Source organism: Callorhinchus milii, unplaced genomic scaffold (genome assembly GCF_018977255.1).
Source record: "Callorhinchus milii isolate IMCB2004 unplaced genomic scaffold, IMCB_Cmil_1.0 Scaffold28, whole genome shotgun sequence".
Lineage (NCBI taxonomy): Eukaryota > Metazoa > Chordata > Chondrichthyes > Chimaeriformes > Callorhinchidae > Callorhinchus > Callorhinchus milii.
The window spans coordinates 2,830,864-2,858,032 of NW_024704769.1; the positions used below are offsets into that span (position 1 = coordinate 2,830,864).

Consider the following 27,169-nt stretch of genomic DNA (forward strand, 5'->3'; position numbering starts at 1 on the left):
AGGGGTAGCGTCTGGGAACGGCTTAACAGCAGTGGGTGTGTGTGTGTGGGTGTGTGTGTGTGTGGGTGTGGGGTTTGCATAAAACTATAAATAATAATATGAATCTGCATCAAATGAGAGGATGCAAATGGGGTGGGGAGGGGGCATTGGATCAACAAAAAGATACACGAGAACACCCCCCCCCACCCGTCCCACAAACCGCCCCCCACCGCCTCGCTCATACGCACCTCAGAACTGCCTCGGAAAGGGTGGGCGAGCGGGTGGGGCGGGGAATATCTTCACTTGCGTCCTGAGCATCCGTCTCCACAAAACCCCCTCCTCTTCGATCGGAGGGTCGGTTTGCTCACAGGGTTGGGGGGTCGGGTCGGGTGGGGCTCGAGCGTGTGCGAGCAATTAAATGATTGAGTTCCTGGTAAAGTCCTTCCAAAGTGGCTTCTTGTTTGTTCTTCTTTCCTTCCTTTCTCTCTCTCTCGCTTTTATATTTACACATTTGACAGTTTTACACGGGTGTGTGTGTGTGTGTGGTGGGGGTGGGGGGTGGGGGCCGGGGGTGGTGATGTGCGTGAGTGTGGTGAGGGGTTGTTGAAAGTCCTGGGAGAGATTCCAGGAGCTTTCTTTCTTTTTTTTTTTGCTTGTGTCTATTTACAATGGTGGGGGGGAATAGGAGTGGGGGGTGGGGGGTAAAGAAGAGGTAAAGGCCAGCCTTAAAGAGTGGCTTTCTTGGCTCTCTCTCTCTCTCTCTTTCTCTCTCTCTCTCTCACACACACTCTCTCCATCACTCTCTCTCTTCTCTCTCACACCGAAGACTCCTCGGGATTGGCGTCGGGTAACATCTGCCGCTGTTTCAGCTTCTTCCTCAACTCCTCGGAAAAGGCCTCCTCGCCCGTCAGTTGCAGGCGCACGTAACCATTGTTGGTGGCTGTCCCCCTCACCCCGGGCAGGTTGATGCGGGCCGGAGCAGCGCTGCCCACAGCGCTGGCGTTGCCGATGGCCGGGGTGGTGGGCAGGGGCTGCCCGGGTATCCCGTTGCTCCCGTTCTGCCCCGGGGACCCTCCGTTGCGACATAAGGCGTTCCCAGGCACGATCTTCAGCGAGCCGTCCGAGTAGTGGTAAGAGGGCGACTCCCAGAGTTTCTCCTCCGACCCGGCGGACGTCTGGCTCGAGGAGGGGGGCTGCGGCTGATGATGATCTTTGGTGGGGTCCGCGGCGGAGATGGGGGTCTCGGCGGTGCGCCTGGCGACCCCCCCACCCCGTTTGAGCTGGTGCGCCTTCAGCTTCCAGCTGAGGAAGAGGACGGCGATGAAGAGACAGACGCAGATGAAAGCCAAAGTCAAGATGACCAGCCAGCCCCCGTCCAGGCTCCCCCCGCGCCCCAGGACAAAGGGTGGGTTGGAGACCACCGTCAGGAGGTAGCGGTCGGCGAGGAACCGCTCCCCGTTCTCCTCCGAGTAGCACCAGTACTTGCCGGCGTGGTGAGGCTGCACGTCGGAGATGATCAGGGCGTTGGTCTGGGTCTCGTAGCTGCCCTCGTCCGTCCGCAGGTAGTGACGGTCGATCATCCACTTGGCCCGGGCCAGGTTGGACATCAGTTGGCACATCAACCGGATGTCGACCCCAGGAGCCACCGTCAGGTTCTTGAGCTGCACCTCACCTGGGAACCAACCAACAGGGAGTGTCATTAAAGGTACACGACACGCGCCTCTCCTACACCGACTGTGGGTCCGTCCACACTCCCAGGTCAGGGTTAGAGACACAGTAAAGCTCCCTCTACACTGTGCGTCCGTCCACGCTCCCGGGTCAATGACAGCACGGGTTAGAGACAGAGTGTCATGGGAGTCCCAGGGCCTCGTATAGGGAGAGGAAAGAGACACTAATAGAGGTCAAACGGTTGGCATAGACTTCAGTTACACCCACAGTTAATGAGTCATACCTGTGCTTGGCATAACATTGCGACACAGTGAGATATCTGCTTGATCAATATCCTGGTAGGCAACGAGAACACTGCAGGAGAGAGAGAGAGAGAGAGGGAGAGGCAAGTTAGACCAATTCCAGAATGTTCTACAGGTTCTACAAGGAGGGTGTCTACTGTCTCCTTCCTCCCCCCCACCCCACCCCACCCCGGCCCGCGCCCCACCACACACATTCACTTGCTCACTCGCTCACTTGCTTAGTTGTTCCCCGAGTCCCTCATTCGATCACTCGTCCCCTCGCTTACTTGCTTGCTCCGTCGTTCACTCGCTCGCGCTCTCCCTCGCTCACTCTCACTCACTCCCACCCGCCGCCCGCCCTCCCCTCCATCGCCCCCTTCTCTCCCTCGCTCACTCACTTGAGCAGGCTGTCGATGTGCGTGCAGGTCCGGCTGTTCCAGGCACAGTGAGGGTCTCTGGCCAGGATACAGTCCTCACACGACTGGTACTTGCGACAGTCAGCGAAGGGAACCTGGACTATTTGACTCCGCGAGCCGACAAACAGCATCTTCTGCCGAGAGAGAGAGAGTGTATGAGAGAGAGCGTATATGAGTGAGTGAGTGAGTGAGTGAGTGAGTGAGTGAGTAAGCGAGCGAGTGAGTGAGAGAGAGAGAGAGAGAGAGAGAGAGTATATGAGTGAGAGCACATATGAGTGAGAGCGTATATGAGTGAGTGCGTGAGTGAGTGACCGAGTGAGCGACCGAGTGAGTGAGGAACTGAGTGAGTGATGGAGTGACGGAGTGAGCGAGTGACTGAGCCACGAAGCTTACCTTGTTGTTGGAGATGGCTAAGCTTTCTACGGGTTCATTAAACAGCTGCAACTCCTCAATAATGTGTATCCTGGATCCAATAATCACTGCCTTGTGTAGCCACCCTGTACCTGCTCAACGAACGAGAGGAAAGAGATGGTCAGTCTCCCCCCCCACACACACACGCACACACTGTTTCACAAGTCGTCTCACTGTAAAGTGTAGTGACTGTGTATTTAACAAGAAAACCCCAAGACGCAATCCCCTGCTTCACTTTCTAACCACTCTGTTGTCTTAGGAAGGGGTGTGTGTGTGTGTGTGTGTGTGTCCGTGTGTGGGTTTGTGTGTGTTTGTGTAGAGCGTTGTAACGTCAGAGGTTTTTGGACCCAAACTGGGAGTTGGGGTCAGGAGGGGTGGAGGGCAGAGGGGGTGGGGGTGGGAGGGTGGCTGAAGGCACGTCGAAGAGGAAGGTCATTAGACGGGTCTTGAAGGAGGCAAGCGAGGGGGTGAGGCGGAGGGATTGCGGGGTAGAGTTCCAGAGGGTGGGGGCAGAGACCCTGAGGGCCAATGGTGGGGCGGGAACTGCAAGGGGACCTGAAGCAGCCGGTGTCCGCTGAGTGGAGGGAGCGGACAGGATGATATGGGGTTAGGAGGTCGGAGAGGTAAGGGGGGGGGGGGAGCAAAACCATGGAGGTCTTGGAAGCTGATAGCCCCATGTTCCCCGCTGCAAAATACACAGTCACTACGCCTTACAGTAAAACCCCTTTGAGACGACTTGTGAAAAGCAGTGTTGTTTTTCTTCCCAGGATCCTGGGTGGAGGAGGGGAAGGGGGGGGTTTGGGAGCAAACAGTTACTGTGGGAGAAAATCTTCAGTGATAAAGATGCAGTATATATATATATATATATACATAAAACTCGAGAGGAAATGGGCCCTTTACCTCCGGCCAATTTCCACACATTTCATTCCTATGAGTGTCAGCGCTGAACTCCCTCTCCTAAGTTCGGGTCCCAAGAGGAACCAAACTTTCCCACAGTCTCTGGGATTACTCACAGCAGATTACTATGTTGTCGTGACGTACATTCTCTCAATGGCTCACGGTCGCCCCCACACCCCCTCCTCCCTCCGCGCCCCCGCTCCCTTTTAAATAAATCGACATCAAGTGAATTCTTGGTCAGATGGCTCCAGCCTCGTTTGTCCCTTGTTCCCTCCGTTCCACCATCGTGTGGCCGTACCTTTAGCCCCTACGCCCCGAAATTCTGGAACTCTCTCCCTCAATTCCCCCCGGCTTGCCCCCTCCCTCCCTCCTTTCAAATCCCGCCTAAAGACCTTCCTTTTTGACCGTGCTTACGGTCAGCTCGCACCCCCCACCCTCCCTCTCTTTCCCACTGTCAAGCTCTCTGGGACGCTACCCCACTTGAAGGGCGCAAGTTGTTGTTGTGGAACGAACGACCTGATTCCCAGACGGGGAGAGGACGTTAATACTGAACGGTAGAATGGAAGAACAGGCTACAGACACCTCAAAGGGCTTCACACAGAATATTCTGCAGAGCGCAGTGACTGTGTATTTTGTAGGCGAAACACGGCAGCCAAATGGCGCACAACAGCGTCCCACAAACAGCCGTGGATTGAGCGACCAAATTACTATCATTTATTTATTTATGGGATTATTATCTGGGTGTAAAGCGATCCGCCAATTACCTTAACAACCGGGTTGTTTCCGCTAGTTAAACAGAGGAGCGTGTGGGGCGAGGAAACTTGCCGGGGGGCGGGGGGGGATCGAACGTGGGTCCTGTCGCTTTGCGAGGCGAGGGATCTAACCTCTAACACTACAGGACATCTCTCCCTCCGTCCCTCCGTCCCTCCGTCCCTCCCCCCCCCACCCACCACCCCAGTTAGATAAAAAACTCCTGACCGGAGAGGCGTAAACGGATGGTAAACTGACCCGTGCCAATGAACATGACGTGGTACTGGTTCCTGTTCCAGGCCTCCGCGCGGTGCACAGCGATGTGGGTGTAATTGATGTTCCTCTGGATGAGCAGTGGCTTGTGACCCACCGGCAGAATCTGATCGTCCATTAGTGGGTGCTTCTTGGCAAAGTTCAGGATGTTATCGGGCAGTTCCAACGAGGTGTTATAGCCGCTCATTCTATGGCTGTTTGTGATGCACTGATGACAAGATCGAGCGAGAGAGAGAGAGAGAGAAGAGAGAGGTTCATCAATAATATCCGACACCACCCTACCATCCCATCCATCACCTGATCAACTCCCACCACTAATAACAATAATAATCCTGGCATTTAATACAGCGCCTTATCCCGTCTTCGAGACGTCTCAAAGCGCTTCACGGGATACGCTGTAAAGTGAATCGACTGTATATTTTTCGGGCGAAACGCGGCAGCCAACTGCGTCCCCACAAACAGCCGTGGATTGAAGTGACCCATTTGTCATTATTATTTGTTTTTGAAGCAACAATATAGTAAAACTCACATAAGTCATGTCGGTCGGGACCCATAAGATTTACAAAATAATAACAATAATTTGGTGACTCAATCCACGACCGTTTGTGGGGACACACAGCTGTGCGCGATTGGCTGCCGCGTTTCGCCCACAAATTACACAGTCACTACACTTTACAAGCGAATTGGCTGCAGTAAGTAGGAACCCGGTTTAGTCGATTCGCGGATCGATTTCTTGGGGGTATTAGTCCCACTCTCCACCCAAACAAAATGCACAGTGTATTCTGTGAAGCGCTTTGAGACATCTTGAAGACATGAGGCGCTGTATCAAATTATTATTATTATTAACAGTGGTGGAGCATGAGATGAGACAATACCCCGTGTGAAGGACCCAGTGTACGTACAAGTTCTTGTTGTTGAGAGAAATAACAACAACTTGCATTTAGATAGCGCCCGGAGCACTTAACGTGTTGCTTTCAGCTGAGCCGAGAGTTTGCCCTGAATCACTTACAGCTCCGGGTCTGGGACGAGGAACCTGATCCGAATACCGGCCCCACTTCTGCTCTTGCACCCGATACTCCTTGTACGGGCCGTGGAAAGCTTTCTGAATGTCTTCGATCCTGTACAGGCAGATGGCTGACACATCCAGGTCACTCCTGTGTGTGAGGAACAGATTTACGGTGAAGCAGACACACAGGGAATCACGGCACCTGTGTGTGTGTGTGTGTGTGTGTGTGTATGTGTGTGCGGGTGTGATTTGTGAATAGATGTGTGTTGTGCGTTGTATGAGTATGTGTGTTTATGTGTATTGTGTATGTTGCGCGTGTGTGTGTATATCAGTGTTGTGTGACACCACATGTGTGTGTGTACGTGTAAGTTTTGTGCCACTGTGTGTTGTGTGACTGCGCATGCTTTGTGTATGGATATGGTGTGCGACGATGCACGCGTGCGTCTATGTGGTGCGCGTGTGTGTTCAGCACGTGCGATTGCGTATGCGTGTGTTGTGCCTGTGGTCCGTGCGAGCGTTGCGTGCGAGCGTGCGTCGGTGTGCGAGTGCGGTGTGCGCTTGCGAGGACGACTGAGGGAGTGCGCGCGACTGTAAGCGTGTGAGCGTGTGACAAAAATGACTGTTGCGCAGCAAACAACAGGGGCCAAAGAAGAAAAAAAAAGGAATAAAGGACGGCGGCGAGGCAAAAAAGAAAAGAGAAACTGGGTGGAAACAGCTCAAAATTAAATCAGAGGCAACTCTCTCCTGAGCTGTGTATTTAAGTGTGTCGCCTTTAGCAATGTCTCCCTCATGCAGTGCCATCCAGCTTCCTCGCTGTGCACTCCATATGCCACGGCTCTCTCTCTCTCTCTCTCTCTCTCTTTCTCTCTCTTCCTCTTCCCCCATCTGCGCACGCTCCCCCAAGCCCCTTTCCCGTCCTCTCCTCTTTTCTCCCGGCTTGCTGCCTTCGCTCCATCTCAAAGTCGAGGACTCCAAGTGTGCACTCCGTAAAGCGAGTGCGCACTTACCTCAATTCATCACACAAGAAAAAAGGCTTTGGGGAGAAAGAGAGAGAGAGAGACGAGAGAGAGAGAGACGAGAGAGAGAGAGAGAGAACGAGAGAGACAGCGAAGCATCTCATTAACATGAAAAGCTCTCACACACTAGCGAGGTCTCCGAGGAGTTTATTCATGAGCCTTAAAGCCACCGGCTGTGATTGTGCTTCAACGAAATGAAATCGGTAGCTTTCCATCCTCCCACTCCCATCCTCCACCCGCTTCGCCTCTCACGGAGTGGAGTCCTGTAGCTCAGTGGTTAGAGCGCTCGCCTCGCAAGCGCGAGGAACCTGGGTTTGATTCCCGGGCGGTTCAGGGCGAAACATTGGCCAAGTTTCCTTACTTACTCCACACACACGCGCACACACACACACACACACACACGCGCGCCTCTGTTTACCAGCAGTGAGTAGGAACCCAGTTGTTAGTCGATTGGCGGATCACTTTTCCAGAAGTAATAACCCCTTCAAAAACAATATAATAATAATAATAATAATTTGGTCACTCAATCCACGACCGTTTGTGGGACGGTGCTGCGCGCAATTGGCTGCCGCGCATCGCCCACAAAACATGAAGTCAATTCGCAAACCGTCGTGGACTGACTGAAGCGACCAATTTATTTATTCTTTTTCGAAAAGGAATTATTACTCCCAGAAAAGCGTTCGCCAATCAACTAACAAAACCAGGTTCCTGTTTACTGCTAAGGTAAATAAAGGCGTGCACGTGGAGTAAGAAACTTGCCCAACACGTCACCGCCGTGCCGGGAATCGAACCCAGTTCCTCTCGCGTGCGAGGCGAGGGCTCTAAGCACTGTGAACCCTACGAGAACGTCTGCCGAGAGAGAAGCTCGAAAGAGCGGAGTCCACAAACGCTGAAACGTTAAGAGGGTTTTGTCTGATGCCTGCTTTGATACGATCAGGAGTTTTTGAATGACTGGCCAGAGTCCTGTCTGGACTGATGTTCGGGGGGGTGGGGGGGGTGGGGGGTGGGGGGGAGACACACGAACACACACACACACACCAAAAGAGACAAAATTATAAACTGCAGCTTCGTAAAAGCAGTCTGGCGTATGAGGTTTCGACTCGGAGGATCTCTCTCTCCCTTGCTATATATAGACAAAAGGTCTGGAAGTCAAACCTTCCATTGAGATTTCCCTTTGATCCTCCTTGCCCTCGGCTATGTGTGCGAGCGAAGAGCTTTCATTTCCTTCCACGGGAAAAAATTAAAATGTGGGGAATTAAACTGACTGATCCATGGCCCGTTATGTTACACTGACCTCCTCCTCTTCCCCCCCACACCCCACCCCCACCCGGCCACCCTCTCCCCTCCCTCCGCTTTCTATCAACCTATCTCTGAAATTCCCATGTGGGGAGCATGGAAATCTCGGAATGGTTTGGAGACTCTTTAAGCACATGTGGTGATGGGTGTCTGCGTGTGTCAGTCAGACACCCCACCCCCACCCCACCCGGCTAACCCAAATGCCCCCCCCAGCCCCCACAAAAAAATGTGTTTTCTGCTGGAAAAGGGAAGATTGAGAGAAGATATGATTCCCTTCTTAAAGATTGTAAAGGGACCGGACAATGTAGATCACGACAGCCTGTTTCATCGAGACCAAAATTGTAAAACCAGAGGACTCGGCCTGAGATTGAAGGGGGGGGGAAACTCTAGAAGACTCTCGAGACGTCTCAAAGCGCTTCACAGGTTTCGCTGCGAAGTGAATTGACTGTATATTTTGTGGGCGAAACGCGGCAGACAATTAATTGCACACAGCAGCGTCCCCCACAAACAGCCGTGAATTGAGTGACCAAATATTTTTTGTAAGGGATTATTACCCCCGGAAAAGAGATCTGTCAATCGACTAACAACCGGGTTCCTACTTACTGCTGGTAAACAGAGAAGAGAGTGTGTGTGTGTGTGTGTGTGTGGAGTAAGGAAACTTGCCCAACTTTCCGCCCTGACCCGCCCGGGAACCGAACCCAGGTCCTCTCACTTGCGAGGCGAGTGCTCTAACCACTGAGCTACAGGACTCCATATAGTACATAGGGAGTTCAGTACGTGTGTGCCAGCAACCACCAGGAAGAGGAGGCGAACTAGATGGTCTTTCTTTCGTCCAGCATTTCGTATGCTCTTTATATGTTCTTACCAGCGAGCCCTGAAGATGCCAAAGAAGAGTGTGTGTCGCCAGGTGCTGCCGGTCAATGTGTAGATGGTCTGTAGTTTGTTGAAGTGAAGCTGTTGTTCGGGAACTGAACACACCAGCCGAGCCTTCAGGAAGGTGGTCCACTTCTTCTGCAGCGTCCGAGCTCCTCCCAGATCTCCCTGGGACATCAGCGAGGAACGTGGAGAGATCAGTATTCTGCATCGAGCCATCGCGACATCACGACTTTTCCCCTTCCGGTTTCTTTCTGACACCCCCAACTTCAACCTCCTCCCTCCCCCTCTCTCCCTCACCACAGCGCCCGACTCCGAAGCCCTTTGAGACGCCCCGAAGCTACAAGGTGCCAAGTCAAGATCGCAGATTGTTAATTGCCATATTAAGAATAACTCGGCCCATCGTGCCTGTGCCGGTTTTTTGGAAGAGCTATCCAACTAGTCCCACTCCCCCGCTTACACCATAGCCCTGCAAATTGTTCCTTTTCAACTATCCAATACAGTATCACTGTCTGGCCAAGCTTTCCCCGCTGCTTGTCCAGCTAGGACCACCCTACCCATTAGTTAGGGCTTTGGTTGCAGGGATAACAGGAGGCGAGTGGAATGACTCCCTACCCCCAGTGACTGGTCGGCCCTTCCAGGACCTGCCGATGAGCCAGGCCGGGCTGTGCTGTCACCAGCAGTGAGTGCCCTGGAATACCGAGGACCCTCCTGGCTCAGGAACCGGGACTAGAGACCGTCACAGAGGGCTGCCTCGATTCCGACAATTCCATCGTCAAACATGTCACCCAGCTCCGAGGAGACCCGCTTACCTTCCCTCCTCCCCCACCACCACCCCTCCCAACTCGGACAGACAGACTCTGTGGAGGGACAAAGGATACGAAGTTTGAAGCTTAAGAAGGGAGAGAATAAAGAAAGGTTGTGTGAACTCACCTTACAGACACGGGCTACCCTGGCCACTTCCTGACCGCTATAGCAGTCGTACTCAACAGCTCTCTCGCTGAAGAAGAAATATATCTTGTCGTCATCCCCCACCTCACTGTCCCCACTCTCCTCCACGTAGGCCGAGCCTACAAAGTTTGGTTCTGGGCGGGTAATAAAACGGGGCAAGGGATCAATCGCAAGCTACACACGGTGCGGTTTAATAAGACTATACACGGTACACGCACAACATACACGCACACGCACTGCACACGCACAACCACTGGAGGTTTGCAACCTGTTAAAAATGTGTTTGTTTGGAGAGCGAAGGTGAGCGGGGCCAGGAACAACATTTCAGATGCCAATATTCTCTTGGCGAGAGAGAGAGAAAGAGTCTCCCTTTGTTCTCGCTGTTGGCTTAGCGCCTGGTCTGACAGGAAGCGTACCAACCACACAGCCACAACCTGAGGACATGCTGTACACCCCAGCCGCAAGGTAGCCAGCAAACCCGCCCTTTAATAATAATAAAATAAAATAATAACCCTTGCACTTCATACGGCGCCCGATCGCGTCCTCGAGACGCCCTCGCGGAATAGACTGTAAAGTGAATCGACTGCTATAGTTTGTGGGCGAAACGCGGCAGCCAATTGCGCACGGCAGCGTCCCACCGCAAACAGTCGTGGGTTGAGCGGTCGATCATCATTACTTATTTTGAAGGGATTATTACCCCCGGAAAAGCGATCTCGCCAATCGACTAACAACCGGGGTCCTACTTACTGCTGGTAAACAGAGGCGTGCGTGCGTGCGTGTGCGTGCGTGTGTGTGGAGTAAAGAAAATTGCCCAACTTCTCGCCCTGCCTGCCCGGGAATCGAACCTCGCTTGCGAGACGAGCGCTCTGACCACTGAGCTACAGGACTCCACAAGTGCTTACCATTACTACTTATAAAACCACAGAATCCTACAGCACAGAAGGAGGCCATTCGGCCCATCGTGCCTGTGCTGGCTCTTTTGGAAGAGCTGCCCAATCAGTTCCACTCCCTCCCTGCATCTTCCCCCATACTCTTGCAAGTTTTTCCTCTTCAAGTAACTATCCAATTCCCTTTTGAAAGTTGTTATTGAATCGGTTTCCACCAGTTTATTCCAGACCGCAACAACTCTCTGTGTAAAACAAAAATATCTCCTCGTCTCCGCTCTGGTTCTTTTGCCAATTGTCTTGAATCTATGTCCCCCGGTTATCACTGAGTAATAATTCCTGCGTTCGGGGTAGTTTTACGAGCACTGCTTGCATATGAGTGTTAACGCTGACTGCGTTTACAGCTGAGCAAAGAAAACAAGAAGCAACCCAGCCAGCGAACAGTTGCCTCATTTATATCATCTCTTGTGCATCAACCAGAAGCCATTTAGCTCCTCACGTCCCTATAGGGACAATGGAACAGGCGACACAGCAGCAAAACAAGGCTAATCATCGCCCCAAAACCTCGGCATCTCATCTTCTTTGCGAGCTTATATTATGTAATAATAATAATAATAATCCTTGCATTCGAGACGCCGCCAGATCATGTCGTCGAGACGTCTCAAAGCGCTTCACGAAAAGTGGATCGTCTGTGTACTTTGTGGGCGACATGTGTTTGTGTGTGTGCACAGTAAGGAAAACTCGTCTAAGGTTTCGCCCCGACCCGCCCGGGAATCGAACCAGTGTCCTCTCGCTTGCGAGGCGAGTGCTCTAACCACTGAGCTATGAGACTCTACTTACTGCGATCCTCAGAGGCGGGCGGAGAGGGGGAGAGGGGGAAGGGAAAAGGAAGGAGCGAAATATAACGAGACTTACCATTGAGCCAGTAAGCTAGATATTCTGTTTTCATGGAGTAGTGGTGACCCAGATTTCTCAGTATCACAGGCTCCGTGCCGAGAAAGTTGTTGAGCGTGGCAGAATATAGCTCACCATCTGTGTGGGGGGGGGGGGCAGAGAGGAGATCAAACCCGATCCGTCAACATTAACCGCCTCGATAAATCTTCCCCTTTCAATGGCCCCCTCCAACTATTGGCTCGTGTTCTCAATCCTAAACCCAAGTTGGTGTTAAAACTTCACCAACCTGTTCGTTCCCCTCTGCTCCGCAGGCTCCAGCTTGTTCCACACATCCCTCCCCCCCGCCCTGCCTGCTCCTCCACTATCAACAGTCGGGCCTTCAGCCTCACTGAACCCCACCCTCTGGCCCCTCCATTGCCTCCTTCAAGGCATTTCTCAAGACCTTTCTCTTTGACCGTGCCTTCGGTCAACTTCCTTCCTCCACACACACACAAACACCCACCCCCATCTGCCCTCCATCCCTCTCTGATTCCAACCCCCAGCTCGGGTGCAAACCCCTGATTGTCCAGCGCCTTGAGACGTCCTCCCAACGTGAAGGGCGCTGTGTAAATGCAATTTGTTGTTGTTGTTGTTGTGTTGATAACAAGCTGGTGGTTGGTTGGGATCAGGAGGGGTTGGAGGGGAGGGAGGGTGAGAGGTAGGAGGGTGACTGAAGGCGCAGTCGAAGAGAAGGGTCTTGAAACGTTGCTTGAAGGAGGCAAGGGAGGGGGAGAGGCGGAGGGACTGTGGGATGGACCTCCATAGGGTGAGGGCAGAGAGAGAAAGGCTGAAGGCCTGACCGTCGATGGTAAATACTAAATGATGTTGTGAAGAGTTGGCAGATAGAAGGACCACCTCTCCCCCCAGTTAAGAGTTAAAGCAACAAGTAAACAACACGAGTAAGTGCTCACCAAACAAGGCCCCGCTCCCAGTCCTGGTTACTTTAACAGCTCGCTGACGTGCAAGCTTCGATATGTTTATCCCCTGATTTATCCTGTCTGACAGCTTTGCTAGTGCCAGTTCATTACCGCTCGCACGCTTCCTGCTCTCTCCTCCTCCACCCCCCCACCCCACTTCCCCCCCCCCCCCCTCCACTCCACTCCACTTCATAAACACACTGACATTTTGCCTTACGCTTCAACTACTGTTGAAAAATACTCACTGAAATGTCCGCCCTTAATCTCTACTTTCCTGTATAGAATTGTGTTTGGCTTCCTTTTCTCAATGGTTCTATTTCACCTCCCACCCCACCCCCAACCCCCCCCCCTCCCCACCACCCACACACACACAAACATGCACGGACGCAACTATCTGATTTGCTTTTCCACCCAGCTTATGCTTTTTTTTTCCACAACATATTATTTGCACAAGAAACGTCCTCATTCACAGAGCAACAGACGACGACAACTTGGGGGTCGGTGTGCACGGTAGCCGAGAGGCCGAGCTCAGAGATACTCACCCACAATAAGCCCCGTGTGCCCTTTGGTGGGGTCATATGGACATTTGCCCTTCCCGTCTTCCATGGCCATCTTGTTCAGCGTAAAATTTCTCACCTCCTGTCGCAGGAAGAAAGATCGGCTCAGTTCGTGGTGATGAGAGGGAGGACAGAACAGAGCCGGACGGCCCGGGGGTTTGGTGAGAATGATAATAATAGTACTTGCATTTAATACAGCGCCTCATCATGCCTTCGAGACGTCTCAAAGCGCTTCACAGGATACACTGTGAAGTGTAGTGACCTTGCATTTGGTGGGCGAAACGCGGCAGCCAATTGCGTCCCCACAAACAGTGGTGGGTTGAACGACCTGTTTTTATTTCAGATTAGCAGTATTTTGCCTTTTGCTTCCCTTCTCTCGATGTCGCCAAGGTATCTCTCTCGCCAGAGATGCTGATCAGAGGGCTAGCCAGGTAATTATGTGGCTCGAAGTTCTCTCTTCCCCCCCACCTACCCCTCTCCCCGTCCCATTTAACCCACACTCACAATGTAGGTGCATTTTGGCTGGAATGCATAGGTTCCACAGGTGTACAGGTGAGTGCTGTTAAAGCTCTGCAGGAAACGGATATAGTTGAAACAGTCAGTCTGTTGGAAAGATAGAGAAAGGGAGAGAGAGAGAGAGAGCGAGATAAGAGATTTCAATTGCACTTAAATCAGCTTATTTTCCGCCCGCGAAACATACAGTCAATCCACTTCCCGAAGTGCTTTGAGATGTCTTTGCAAAATATACTGTAAAATGGTTTGATTGTATATTTGGGGGATGGGGGGGGGGGGCGAAACGAACCAATTCCGCACAGCAGTGTCCCACAAACAGTCGTGGATTTAGTGACTACATCTAAAAATATACATATATTTATTACAAATTGCATTTGTATAGCGTCTTTCACGTCGGGAGGACGTCCCAACGATGTAATAAGGCGTTAAATCAAATGGCAGGATTATTATTATTATTATTATTATTAATAGAATTAACGACCAAGGTCAGCCTGGGATCAGATAAACACGGATACCCATCAACACGCTTAAGAATATCCAAACCAAACTGAGAATTCCATGCATCCCACCGAAAATGTTCCGTGGGATGAAAATTTCCCGTGTGTCGGAAGGAAACGCGCACACTCCCTGCCTCTGAAAAGACGCATCCTGTTTACCCAATCCCAAGAAGTATCAGGCGAGGATTGGCGATGGCCAAGGCTGGTGTGTGTTAGGGGGTAACCTCTGGGAGTTTTAAGCAGCGAAAACCATGTAGCTGGGACCAGCGATGGGGGGGGGGGGGGGGGGGGGGGGAGTTTGATTTGAATTAGGAATGTCACACATTCTTACTGTTGTCTGACGGGACTCTGTCTGAAATAACATGGGCCTGAGATTGCCTTTGTTATCATCAATCCTTTTAACACCTCAGCCTGACATTTGGTGACGTGTTAATTGCCACCGCCTGGCAATCTGCGTCTGGCTTCAGTATCAAGTCTTTGTTCGGCTCTTGGTGATTCCATTCACTCATCAAACCCATCAGAAGACCTTTAAACATTCCCTCTCCTCCGCTCACGCACACACACACACACATGCTTTGTTGGAGGATCACTACATTACTCCGCCACCCCACCACCTCCCTCCCTCCCTTTCTCTCTCGCTCACCTATTCTATTACAAGCTGACTGGCTCTTAATTAATTAATTTGGAGGATTTATTATAATACGAATCCTCGCATCTGATGTAGCCCCTTATCGCCTCGTTCGAGGCAAAAATCTCCGGGGGATTTTACTGCAACAGTATTTGTGTTATCCCTTCCGTGTTTATTGTGGCTTTAATCCTGTGGTTAGGGAGGGGTCTGGTGAAAATTGGTTGTCGCGTGCGTTCGTCTACAAAAGACACAGACACTATCATTCACAATAAATCCTGTGAAGCACTATGAGACGTCTCGAAGACGTGATAAGGCTCTGTATCAAATGCAAGGATTATTATTATTACTACCGTTACACCAGGATTACTATTATTACTGTGCCGGCTCTTGGGGAGAGCTACCCAAACAGTCCCGATCTATCTCCGTGTCTTGCAAACCGTTCCTATTCGAGTACCTATCCAATTCCCTTTTGAAACTCAAACGTCTAGCTGTTACAGAAATGTTTTTTATCTGCCCTGGCAGGGACCGATGGGGGAGACAGATTCACTGCTTTTCCAGGCTGGCATTTTGCCAGCATAAATCATCCAGTGTGTGTGTGTGTGTGTGTATATAAAAAGAGGAGGAAAAAAAACACACAGGCTTATCTTAACGGTGGCTGTGTGTCTGTTGCCTGATCCTGTTTGACCTTCCACCGCACACCTAAACAAACCTGGGTCTGTATCCCAACCTATGGCGTGCAGGCGGGCAAAATAACAAGAGGACTATTTATTACGTAATGCTTTGAAAGTACATTACCTGATTGTTTTTCCCCTTCTGGATGCATTCCATTTTCTTATCAGCCGGGGCATCCCACAGAATCTGTCTCACACATCAAGGTAGATCAGTTAACGATAGTAACAATGGCTCCCGATTGCCAACCCGCAAAGCACACACACGCACACAGTCACTACACTCTGCGGATAACAGTCCTCGCTGCACAGATGACTAGAGGAGCTATGTTTGCTTCACACTGCCGTTACTAAGCCGTTGTTTTACATTGCATTTATTATCGTGATTACCCTTGCATTTCGTGCAGCTCCTTGTCACAAACAGTGCAGCGAATTTCAAACGGTAGGTAGAGTGACTCTCTTGAGTTAGGCCGGGTGGGGGGTGGGTGGGCGGCTTGTGGGAGGGAGAGGCTGAGATGTTGATCAATGGGTCAACTGGTCCCTGATCACGGGGGGGGAGCGAAGGTGGGGTGCGGATGTGGAGAGGGTTGGCCAATCCCACTACCACCCCCCCCCCACCCCTCGCACAACTGCTTGAGGCAACGCTGCAGGGAGAGACACAGGAAATTAGTGAAGTGCGGTGGAGGAACTCATTAGAGGGAAGCTCGAATCAAGAGAAAGAAGATGCCAAAGGGATCAAAAGCCGGGATGAGGCGAGTCTTGCAGATGGGAAACAGCAGGCTTCCTAGTGCGATGGGAGCGAGGGAGTGGGAGGAATGGAGCCAGGCGATGAATTCAGATTAGGTCCGCCTCATTTTCTACAGTATCCAGCAGAGTACAGATAACTGAGGGGAGAAACTGAGCTCACAGGGAGTCTCTACGCAATCCCTCTCCCCTCCCTCCCCCTTCTCCCGAAAACTGCAACCAACTCGCCACGAAGCTCGGTCGTGTGTGGGTTGAAGCAACAGCAAACGAATCACCCAAGTTTGCGTGATACAGGGTCAGAGGGAATAACAAAAATAATAATCATCCTTGCATTCGATACGGCGCCTCATCACGTCTTCGAGACGTCTCGAAGCGCTTCACGTGATATACTGTAAAGGGCAGTGGCTGTGTATTTTGCGGGCGTGGCAGACAAATCGCACACAGCGGTGTCCCACAAACAGTCGTAGATTGAGTGACCCCCAATGTTTTTTTTGGGAGGGATTATTACCCCCAGAAAGTGATCCGCCAATCGACTAACAACCGGGTTCCTACTGACTGCTGCGTAAACAGAGGCGTGTGTGTGTGTTGTGTGTGTGTGTGTGTGTTGTGTGTGGAGTAAGGAAACTTGCCTGAGATTTCTGCCCAGGAATCGAACCTGGGTAGATATAATCAGTCATTGTCTGCCTGAGGGCATCTCGCTGTGCGCAAATCGTCTGCCATTTCCTCTTGGCCACAAAATGCACAGTCCCCAAAAGCTTCCCAGTGAAAATCCTCCGAGTCTTGAAAGCGCAACACAATGCGAACGTGAAGATTAGTACACGGTGCCTTTCGCATCTCGAAGCATCTCGCGCTCGGTTTAGTGGCTGTCGTGACTCCGAGGAGAGATAAAGCACACAGACTCCTTGCAATGTTGACACCAGAGTCATTCTTGACTCAGTGAGGAAACTGGAATGAAAGCTCAGAGGCTTTTGGATTTACAGGGAACGAGGCCAGAACCAATTTTCCATCCTGTGTACAAAACTATGTCACTCACTCTCTTCCCCCCCCCCCACAACCATCGTCAACAAGAGCCGAACACTGCCAGAAATAACAACCGCTCTCAACAAGACACACGGATAACAGCAACTCTGCATCATCGGCTGCTACTCAAATACCAGTTACTGACAACGTGATAAGGAAACTACATCAAAACCAAGGATTAGCATCGACAATTATCATTATACGCCCCTCACACTGGTTCCCACCACCCACCTACCCCGGCATTTGGTGAAGTCAGGGCCTTTCATGTCGGGATGACGTCTCAAAGTGCTTCACGGGGTTTTTAACTGAGAAGTGAAGTGACTTGTGCCTCAGCGGAGCTCGGTGGTTAGAGCACTCGACCCCCACAAGCGGGAGGGCCCTGGTTCGATTCCTGGGCGGACAATTGGCTGCCACGCTTTGCCCACCAAATACAGCACACGGTCACTCCACTGTGAAGCGCTTTGAGACGTCTCGAAGGCGCGATGAGGGCGCTGTATCAAATGCGAGGATTATTCTTATTTGAACTGTAAGCAAACTCCGCTCACCGCTTTGTTCAGCTCTTTGGTGATGTCCTGCATGTCCAGGGCGAAGATGGCCTCCCGCGCCCCCACGTACAGCACCTGTCTCTCCTCGTCCAGCCGCAGTGTGGTGTAGTTGAACACGCCTGCTCGCGAGAAGCGTTTCACCTCCCTCAGAGCTGCAGGAAGAGAAGAGGGGGATGTCAGGTTTCCGCGCCCGGCTCAGAACTCCACCAACAACAACAACAACACACAACGTTTACACAGCACCTTGGAGCACGTTTCAAACAGTCAAGGGTTTGGACCCGAGCTGGGGGGTTGGGATCAGGAGGGGGTGGAGAGGGCGGGGAGGGTAGGGGGTAGGAGGGTGAAATGAACGAAGGCGCAGTCGAAGAGGAGGGTCCTGAAGGAGGAGAGGGATGGGGGAGCGAGGCGGAGGGACTGTGGGATGGAGTTCCAAAGGCACAGAGGCTAAAGGCCCGACCGACGATGGTGGGAAGAGCCGGGCGGGGGACGTGAAGCAGGCCGCAGAACGCTGAGCGGAGGGAGTGGACCCCAATATCTTCTGCAACAAACACCCGACACAATTCCCAGCTTCCAAACAGCAGTCCCCTCGGGGAATACCAACACAATCGCCCCGTAATAAGGCGCTACATCAAACGCAAGGATTATTATTATTATTATCCCAGTGCGTACATGCCCTCTCTCTCTCTCTCTCGCTCTCACTGAAGGTCTAATCATCGCTGTCCCAGGAAAAGGTACAACAGGTATAAATAGTCCTCTCTGCTGATGAGAATCCACAAGATTCGCTGCAAAGCTAAAGGGCAAATTGCTTATAAACTGCTTGGGCGCACAGCCAGTGCTGTAAAGAGCTTTGTGTCCTCCCGATACGAAAGGCGCTGTATCAAATGCGAGTGTTATTACCTGAATCAGTGCCTGTGACATCCAAATATTAATAATAATCCTTGCATTCCATATGGGGCCTTATCATGTCTTCGAGACGTCTCAAAGTGCTTCACAGGACACACTGTAAAGCGCAGTGACTGTGTATATTGTGGGCAAAACATGGCAGCCAATGGCACACAGCAACATCCCCCCAAACAGCCGTGGAGTGAGCGACCAATTCTTTTTCATTTGGATGATTGTTGCGCCAGGACACAGGAAGACTGAAACTCCCTTCTCTTTTCGAACAGTGCCGCGGGATCTTTAACATCCACCTGAATGGGCAAACGGGGAGTTTGGTTTAATTTCTCCTCCGAATTGTCTCCGACAATGCAACACCACTCCCCCCGCCCCCACCCCCCCAGCACTGCATTGGAGCATCAGCTTAGACTGTGCGATTCCAAGTCCCGATGTGAAGGCTTGAACCCACAACCTTCTGACTCGGAGGAAAGAGTGTTACCCACTGTGCCAGACTGACACACAAAAGAGTCTAAAATTCACAAGTTTATCCCTTGACAGCTTTGCAGGCCACCCACCACACACACACACACACACACACACACACACACAAAATACCCAGTCACTACACAATACGGTATATTCCGTGAAGCGATTTGAGACGTCTTGGAAGACCTGATAAGTCGCTACATCAAATGCAAGGATTATTATTATTATCGCGGTGGGTTGGAATGACAGCCTAGAACATGGGTTGGCGTACGTAGGATGAAGAGGGGAGGGGGAGAGATTATACTATCTGACTCTGCACCCGAGGATCTCTAACTCTCTTCCAGGCTGGCTTCCAGGGCACCTGCTTGTTAATTTTCTGCTCAATTTCCATTGCTCCGAGCCAGCCAGCGAGCTCCCAGCCAACTGCGCCAACCAGCGAGACAAGCAGACAGAGAAACCCTTTCTCTGCCGCGGCTGTTTGTGGGGACGCTGCTGTGCGCAATTGGCGACCGCGTTTCGACCACAAAATACCCGAAGTCAATTCGCTTTACCATATATCCTGCGAAGCGCTTTGAGAAGTCTCGAAGACGTGATAAGGCGCTATAACAAATGCAAGGATTACTTTTTGTTATAAACCTGTTGTTCACGTTCATTCCACATCCCATTTTTGGGATGACTCAGAAGGGCAGGAATCAAACGCAAGGATCAGAAACATAGCAACAGGAGGAGGACATTCAGCCCCTCAAGCCATTTCCGCCATTCTATTAGATCATGGCCGATCTGTGCCTCAACTCCTAATTACCGGCCTTTGCCCCGTATCCCTTGATCCCCCGACCTAACAAACACCTATCCACCTCAGTCTTGAGAATGTGAATGGATCAGGCATAACCCCCAGCTTTTTGGGGGAGGGAGAGAGTAACACATTCCCACTACCGTGATACTTATTAGGGATGAGCAGGAATGGGAGTGGAGACTTGTGTGGAGCATAAACACAGCAGTTGTCAGGCTCCGACACCGTGAAGCTCTCCGGGACCTTACCCGGCTTGATAAATGCAACCTGTTGTCGTCGTATAAGCACTGAAACAGCCCCGTTTCTGCCCTGCAATGTTCTTGCGCAGTTCTGGATAAGCCGCGTGAACGCTACATCAACAGAATCCTGGTCAATCCGGGCGGAATTTCTCCCTTTTGTAAAGGAGATTTAAACTTCTTTTTAGCAGCTAAGCTGTTGGCAACGCACACGGATTCCTAGCAGAGATGTCTCTTTGCAGGAAATTGCCGTGTCGGCATTACTGAGCAGAAGGGGGAGAGAGAGAGGGGGAGGGGGTTGGGGTGGGGGAGAGGGGGAAGAGGTGGGGGTGATCAGCGTCGGATAGGAAATCTTCAACTTAACGTGTAAACCACCCTCCCATCTGCTTTCTCAGTGATTGCACAGCCTTGTACATGTAAACAAGGGCTTAGAGACATGACCCGGTCGGTGTGGGAGGGGAACTGAGTGGATTTACTGGAGAAAGCTGAGCACAAGATGCGAATAGGCCACTACATAATCTCTACTCCTCCTCACCCCCACCCTCCTCACTCACGGTCAATCAAACACAAGCCTCCACTCTCTAAGGCGAGGTCGGGCAGTGATGTGGTAAAAACACAAGCGATTTATTCCATCTCACACACACACACACACACACACTCCGCTCTCCCCCCCACCCGCACACGTGATAATAATAATAATAATAATCATTGCATTTGACACAGCGCCTTATCGTGTCTTCGAGACGTGTCAAAGAGCTTCACGGGAATACCCTGTAAAGCGGAGTGACTGTGTGCTTTGTGGGCAAAGTAAGACTCCAATCTGTATTTTGTGGGCGAAACGCACATGGACATCTCACTCACACACAATTCTCTCTCTCTCACACACACACACACACACACACACACGTCTCTCTCTCCGTCTCACACACACACACGTCTCTCTGTCTGTCTGTCTTGTCTGTCACACACACAGCAGTTTGACGACTCAATCGAGCCGAACTCTGCAGCAGCAACCGCCGTCCACACTGTATGATTCTGACACCAACCTCCGCATGTCAATGGGCCTCTCGCCCTCCCCTCCCTCCCTCCGAGCAACAAACTGCCAGGTTACTAAATCCCCCAGGACTGGGCGGTGAACAGGAGAGAGAGAGAGACAGAGATAGAGAGAGAGAGAGAGAGAGAAAGAGAGAGAGAGAGAAAGAAAGCGAGCCCCTTGTGAATCTCTCCGCTCAAACACTGGCACCCTGAGCTGTTTGAAGACATTTGGGAAAAACAAAAGGCAGAAACAAACTGCCAGGGAAACACAGTACAACACACCCACCAGGGAGGCTCTCTCTCCCTCAATCCCTCCGCCTTGCTCCCCCCCCGCCTCCATCCCCACCTTCACGTCCAGCCTAAAGACCTTCCCTTTTTGACCGTGTTTACGGTCACCTCCCCAACCCCCCCCTCCCTGGCTGGACTCCCCCACTTGCTCCCCGTTCAAAGACATTAAACGCCCACTCATGCCGAGGAGATGGTGAAAATACCACTAATAATAATCCTCGCATTCGATATCGCGCCTTGTCCCGTCTTTCGAGACGCTACAGATCTTTTATGACGTCCGCGCGAAACAGGACACGGACGGATGGGAAGCTCGGAAATTAACGTCTCGTTCCCCAGGACGGTGTCTCCGACCACACAACCCCCGTCCCCTCCCAGCACTGCTCTGGAGCGCGAACCTGGACCGAGAGCGCAGTGATTCGCGCTCACGCTCCGAGCTGCGGAACTCTTTTAAGCCTCAACGACCCCGAACGTCAGGAAAGATTGCTGCCAAAGTAAACGAAAATACCATCTACAACGTCCTGGCTCTCCCTCCCCTCACTCCCTCTCCCTCTCTTTCTCTTTCCTTCACACCCCCCACCCCCTCTCTCTCTCTCTCTCTCTCTCTCTTCCCCTCCCCCCCCACCACCCGTTTCGAACTTAAGTCTGAGCTGCACTCTGAGACCAGCCCACATCAACGTCACGGAGAACGCAAACAGATTCCACCAACTGAGCCAATTACATGAGATCACCAGGGCTGAGCAGATTGCTCACTGAAGCCAACAGCTACACACCAGCTGGAGAGACTCAAACTGACAGACTCAGAACGCACATCATTTCAACACACACACACACACACACACACACACACACGCATGCCCGAGCCTGTGCTTGTTTAAGGGGGCGTTGCCGTCACACACAGAGGATCAGTCTATCGCGTCTCCTCATCCCTGTCCAGAATACAACAGCTCAGACTTGCTCTCGACGGACGGAATCTAATGGTCCTTGCAGCCCTTGCATTTGATGCAGCGCCTTATCACGGCTTTTACGACGTCTCAAAGCGCCTCACAGGGCACACTGCAAGGTGGTGTAGTGACTGTGTATTTTGGCACAGCAGTGTCCCGCAAACAGTCGTGGATTGGGTGCCCCAATGACTTATTTATTTTTGGAAGGAATTATCACCCCCAGAAAGCGATCCGCCAATCGACTAACAACCGGCTTCCGACTTACTGCTGTGTAAACAGGGGCGTGTGTGTGGAGTAAGGAAACTTGCCTAAGGTTTCGCCCTGACCCGGGAATCGAACACGAGCGTTCGAACCACTGACTCGATAGAAGGAGATAGGAGGAACGGGGCTGAATACCTGCAAGGAATCGGGGATATAACTGCCTTTAGCTGAGCTGATATTTGGACACTTCCCCCTCAACTTCTGGAGGAGGGAAACCTGGCCAGCAATTTCAATGGAAAAACATCTTCAAATTGTTTTCCAGGTTTTACCATGGAAAGGTTGAAGATTTTTCTCCCTCCCCCATTCTCTCCCCCTCCCGTCAACATCTGCAACGAGTTCAAGAGCGAGCAAGCAAGCGAGGGAGCAAGTAGCTGCTGGCAGGATGAACCCATTTAATATCACTTCTGCGGAGAAAGAAAAACAGCTGTGTGGCCTTGTCAAACCGCAACGCACTGTGCGACTCTCACAACTCATCTCGTCTCCTGCGAAGTCTGTCCGCTCATCATAATCATTAATAATAATAATAATAGTAAAGCAAACCATTCAACCTCCTGCAGAAGGTAGCTATTTCAAGGAAGCTCAAACATACTATAAGAAGAGTCACATCTGTTCGTACATTACATTATATTACAGAATATATTCTGCGAAGCGTTTTGAGACGACTCAATGGTGTGATAAGGCGCTAATATCAAACACAAGGATTATTATTATTATCATTGGTCTGGCTGACCCATCACTAAAAGCCACTTAGAAGCTACCTCTACACAGTGATCTAAACTGTAATAATAATTGGATGGGTGGGGAGATGCTGTAAAGTGTAGTGACTGTGGGCGAATGGCTGACAATCTCCCAGAATTCTCCCCCCTGGAAAATCAGCCAGAATTCTCCCCCACCTTTAAAAAGCAGCTGCCGTGACCTTCAAAGCGGCAAAGTGTTTAGAAAAACAAGCAGTGATTTTCGTTGCCTTGAAACGCAATCCCAAAGCTACTCCTTGGCTTCCTTCGCTCCTCCTGGCTCACGTTCAGCTTCCAAGACATGTCTGATCAAAGCTGCCTTCAGCTGGCGCCCCTCCACAATCATCTCCTCTCCCGAGGGGGAGCGCGGAGCGGTGCGGGTGGATGGGTGGGGAGGAAATTATTGGGCGATGGGCTCACGGAGCCCGGGGTGACTCTTCCGTCGGTAAAGAGAAGTGAGTTCTCTCACGATGTCCTGACCAACAAACCCCCCACTGTGTAAAATTGGCCATTCCATTCGCTCACTTCCCAGCTGTTTGCGGGGATTTTGTTGGGCAGAAAAAATTGGCTGCCAAGTTGGCCTACAGAATCCACAGTACAGTGGCTGCACTTTACCGTGAACTCCTGCAAAGACTTTGGAATCAGCTAAGGCGTTGTGTTGAACCAGGCTAGGGTTACGCTTCTTACTCTATACTTCAGCCCTCACCCGAGTAAGGCACAGACGGGGAGGGAGGGAGGGAGAGAGAGAGAGAGAGAGAGAAAGGGGGGAGGGCGGAAGAGGGTGGGGGAGAGGGGGGGCGGTGGGAAGAGAGAGAACGAGAGAGAAAGCGCTGTGTGCTTGTGTTCAACAGCTCGTTGCCTTTGCTCTGTTACTAGCCATCAGTTACTTGCCTTCAATGGGAGCCAGATGTTTTGTTGATTGAGGGTTTTTTTGAGAGCATCGGTCCAACTTGTGTTTCGGGCGGTGAGAGGGGGGGAAGGGAGAGGGAAAAGCGAGTAGTCGCTCTCTCTCTCTCTCTCTCTACAAACTCCCAGCCACGTGGCAAATCACTGGAGTCTTTGACCTCCCGCCCCGCGCGTCTCTCCTCCTCTTTATAATATCAATATGATTATTAACAATAACACTCGGGTTCGATACCGACTGCCTCATGAGGACACCTCGAAGCGCTTCACAGCATTTGACTGGCGAGTGTAGCGACTGCGTATTTGGCAGTGAATTTTCACACAGCGCAAACCACTAGGCGTGTTTTATTAAAATGGCGGTTGGATTTTAATAATGCAAATGTAATGCATTTTTGACACGTCTCAAAGCGCTTCACAGGATATACTGTAAAGTATGGATTGACTGGGTATTTTGTGGCCAAAACATGGCAACCAATTGCATACAGCACTGTCCCCACAAACACTCGTGGATTAATTGACCAATTTTACTTGGGGGGAGGGGGGGGTGGGCGGTGTTGGAAGTGGGGGGTGGGGTGGGGGGTAGTTATTATTACCAGATGCGATTGGGTTCGGCAATTGACTAACAACCGGGCTTCTACTTAATGCGAGGTAAGAGTGACAGAGTTTAAACACTACCCTGAGTGATAGGCACAAAGTTGTTGTTGAGGCACGTGGACTAAGGAAGCTCGAGTGGCTCCGGCCTCTTGCTTGTCCCTCGCGCCCTCCTCTCCACCATCGGCGGCCGCGCTTTCAGCCACTACCCCCCAAATACTCTGGCATACTCTCCCTCTATCCAGCCCTCCGCCTCGCCCCCTTCCTCTTCCTCATCTTCAGCTCATGCCCAAAGACCTTCCTATTAGATCGCGCCTGCGGTCACCTTCTCCCTCGCCCCTGGCTTGGCATCACGCTCTGCCACTGTCAAGGGCTCCGGGACTGAGGGAGGGGGTGCTGTATAAATGCAAGGTGTTGCTGTTGTTGGACTGAGTCACTCACCTCGGTCGCCGACTGTCCTGCGTGGCGTCGTGTACCAGCTGCCTCCTTGCGTGTGACGGGCGATGGTTGCGAGCAGCGAGCCGCAGAAGAGCACCTCAAGAACGGCAGCAGACATCGCTCGCTCCCTCTCTCTCTTTCCCCCTCTCTCTCGCTCGCTCCGTGCGAGTCTGTGCCGCTTTGCTGCTATCCCCTTCCCTCCTCCTCCTCCTCCTCCGCTTTGAGATCTCGGTCTCCGTCACCTCCCTGCGACAAGTGGGTCAAAAGAGGCAGTCAGACCACATACACAGGATTCCGTGCGGAGTGGGCCGGAGTGGAATAGTCCCGGCGCTCCAATGCTTAATGCTTCTCGTGGTGGTGGTGGGTAGCGAAAGAGAGCGAGTCCGCACGAGAGAGTGTGAGAGACTGAGTGAGTGTGTTTGAGGGAGAGAGTGAGCGAAACAGCGTGCGAGAAAGAGTGGGGGGGGTCAAAACATATAGCGATATGGTGTCACTCCCGCACGCCAAATAAATGGTTTCCAAACCAAAATGGCGTGACGTAAATGGTGCGCGGCAGGGAGAGATAGTAATAATAATCCTTGCATTTGATACAGCGCCCTATCGCTTTCTTGTGCGAAGCGCTTAGAGACGTGTCGATGGCGTGGGTAAGGGCGTTGTATCAGATGGAAGGATTATTATTGTTGTGGTTGGCATCTCTTTACCCCCCACCCCCACCCTCCCCACCCTCTATGCACATTGCTGCTCCGCAGTCACCGAATCCTGGAAATTGTCCATCTTATTTCCCCACAATGCGTCTATCCGTTAATCAGCAAACATGTACACTCAGCTCCCAGTCAACCTCTTCCCTCCCTGCAACTCCTCAAGTGACTCACACATCCTGGGATCGTCTTCGAATATCCCACACAACCTCAGTTGCCGCCAGCCCTCGCCCCTGTCGCTCTCGTCTCCGAGCCAGAAGGTCGGGAGTGCAAGTGCATCATGTTCCGCCCGGGCGGACACTCCAATGCAGTGGGAGGGTTAATGGAGCTCCACTGCATTGGAGTGGTGCTCCCACGCCAGCGGACTCCACCTCCACTCCACAGTCTCCCCGTCTGCGCCCTAGACGTTAAAAGATCTCCCAAGGCGCTGGACAGTCGGGGATTTGGACCCGAGCTGGGCGGGGTGGGGTTGGGGGTTTGGATCAGGGGTGGCGAAGGGCGGGGAGGGTGACCGAAGGCGTGGTCGAAGAGGACGGGCCTTGAAGGAGGCGAGGGAGCGGGGGGATGGAGGCGGAGGGACTGCGCGGTGGATTTCCAGAGGCTGACAGCCGATGGTGGGGCGGGCTGGGCTGGGCTGGGTCGGGCGGGAGGACACGGAGCTGGCTGGAGCCCGCTGAGCTGAGCAGAGGGAGAGGGCAGATCCATATGGAGTTAGCCGGTCACGAAGAGGAGATCTTTAACGTCCAACCAAACAGGACACCAAACTTGGCCGTCACCGCAGAACCCCTACAAGTCCACGGCACAGAATAAGACCATTTGCACTGCCCAAAGCACTGTTGGGCGGTGTCATTTTGTCATGAAAAGAAATCCAATTCCCCAAATCCAATTTGAGTGGTTAAGTCACTCGGAAGGTGTCTGAAATTCAACATGTCAACCCTCTAATAAAAATACACTCCATTAAATTCCGGCTTATAATTCACTGGTGAGGAGGGGGTGAGGGGGGAGTTGTATTCTGTGTCCCAACCCTCATTCCGCTCTCACAAAGCAATCTGTTGTGCAATGGCCCAATACGTTAATTCACAGCAGGAAGGGATTTGTAACCTCTTGCTCTCTCTCTCTCTCTCTCTCAAGTGCTCATTTTCTCTCTCTCTCTCTCCGTTTAATGACTT

General features: G+C 51.9%; 1 protein-coding gene across 1 annotated transcript in view; it reads right to left on the reverse strand.

Moving 5' to 3' along the window:
• Window positions 1-538: 538 nt before the first annotated feature.
• sema4c (sema domain, immunoglobulin domain (Ig), transmembrane domain (TM) and short cytoplasmic domain, (semaphorin) 4C) overlaps window positions 539-27,169 on the reverse strand; it is a 32,623-nt gene continuing 5,992 nt past the window's right edge. The window contains exons 2-15 of the mRNA XM_007909210.2: window positions 25,306-25,548; window positions 17,724-17,875; window positions 15,542-15,604; window positions 13,613-13,711; window positions 13,094-13,190; window positions 11,617-11,733; window positions 9,800-9,951; window positions 8,859-9,034; window positions 5,685-5,829; window positions 4,661-4,883; window positions 2,738-2,847; window positions 2,327-2,478; window positions 1,931-2,001; window positions 539-1,651 (exon numbers count right to left, since the gene is read on the reverse strand). Of these exons, the coding sequence (XP_007907401.1) occupies window positions 795-1,651; window positions 1,931-2,001; window positions 2,327-2,478; window positions 2,738-2,847; window positions 4,661-4,883; window positions 5,685-5,829; window positions 8,859-9,034; window positions 9,800-9,951; window positions 11,617-11,733; window positions 13,094-13,190; window positions 13,613-13,711; window positions 15,542-15,604; window positions 17,724-17,875; window positions 25,306-25,420 (2,529 nt within the window). The 5' untranslated portion in view covers window positions 25,421-25,548 and the 3' untranslated portion in view covers window positions 539-794. The remainder of the gene's footprint in view (window positions 1,652-1,930; window positions 2,002-2,326; window positions 2,479-2,737; window positions 2,848-4,660; window positions 4,884-5,684; window positions 5,830-8,858; window positions 9,035-9,799; window positions 9,952-11,616; window positions 11,734-13,093; window positions 13,191-13,612; window positions 13,712-15,541; window positions 15,605-17,723; window positions 17,876-25,305; window positions 25,549-27,169) is intronic.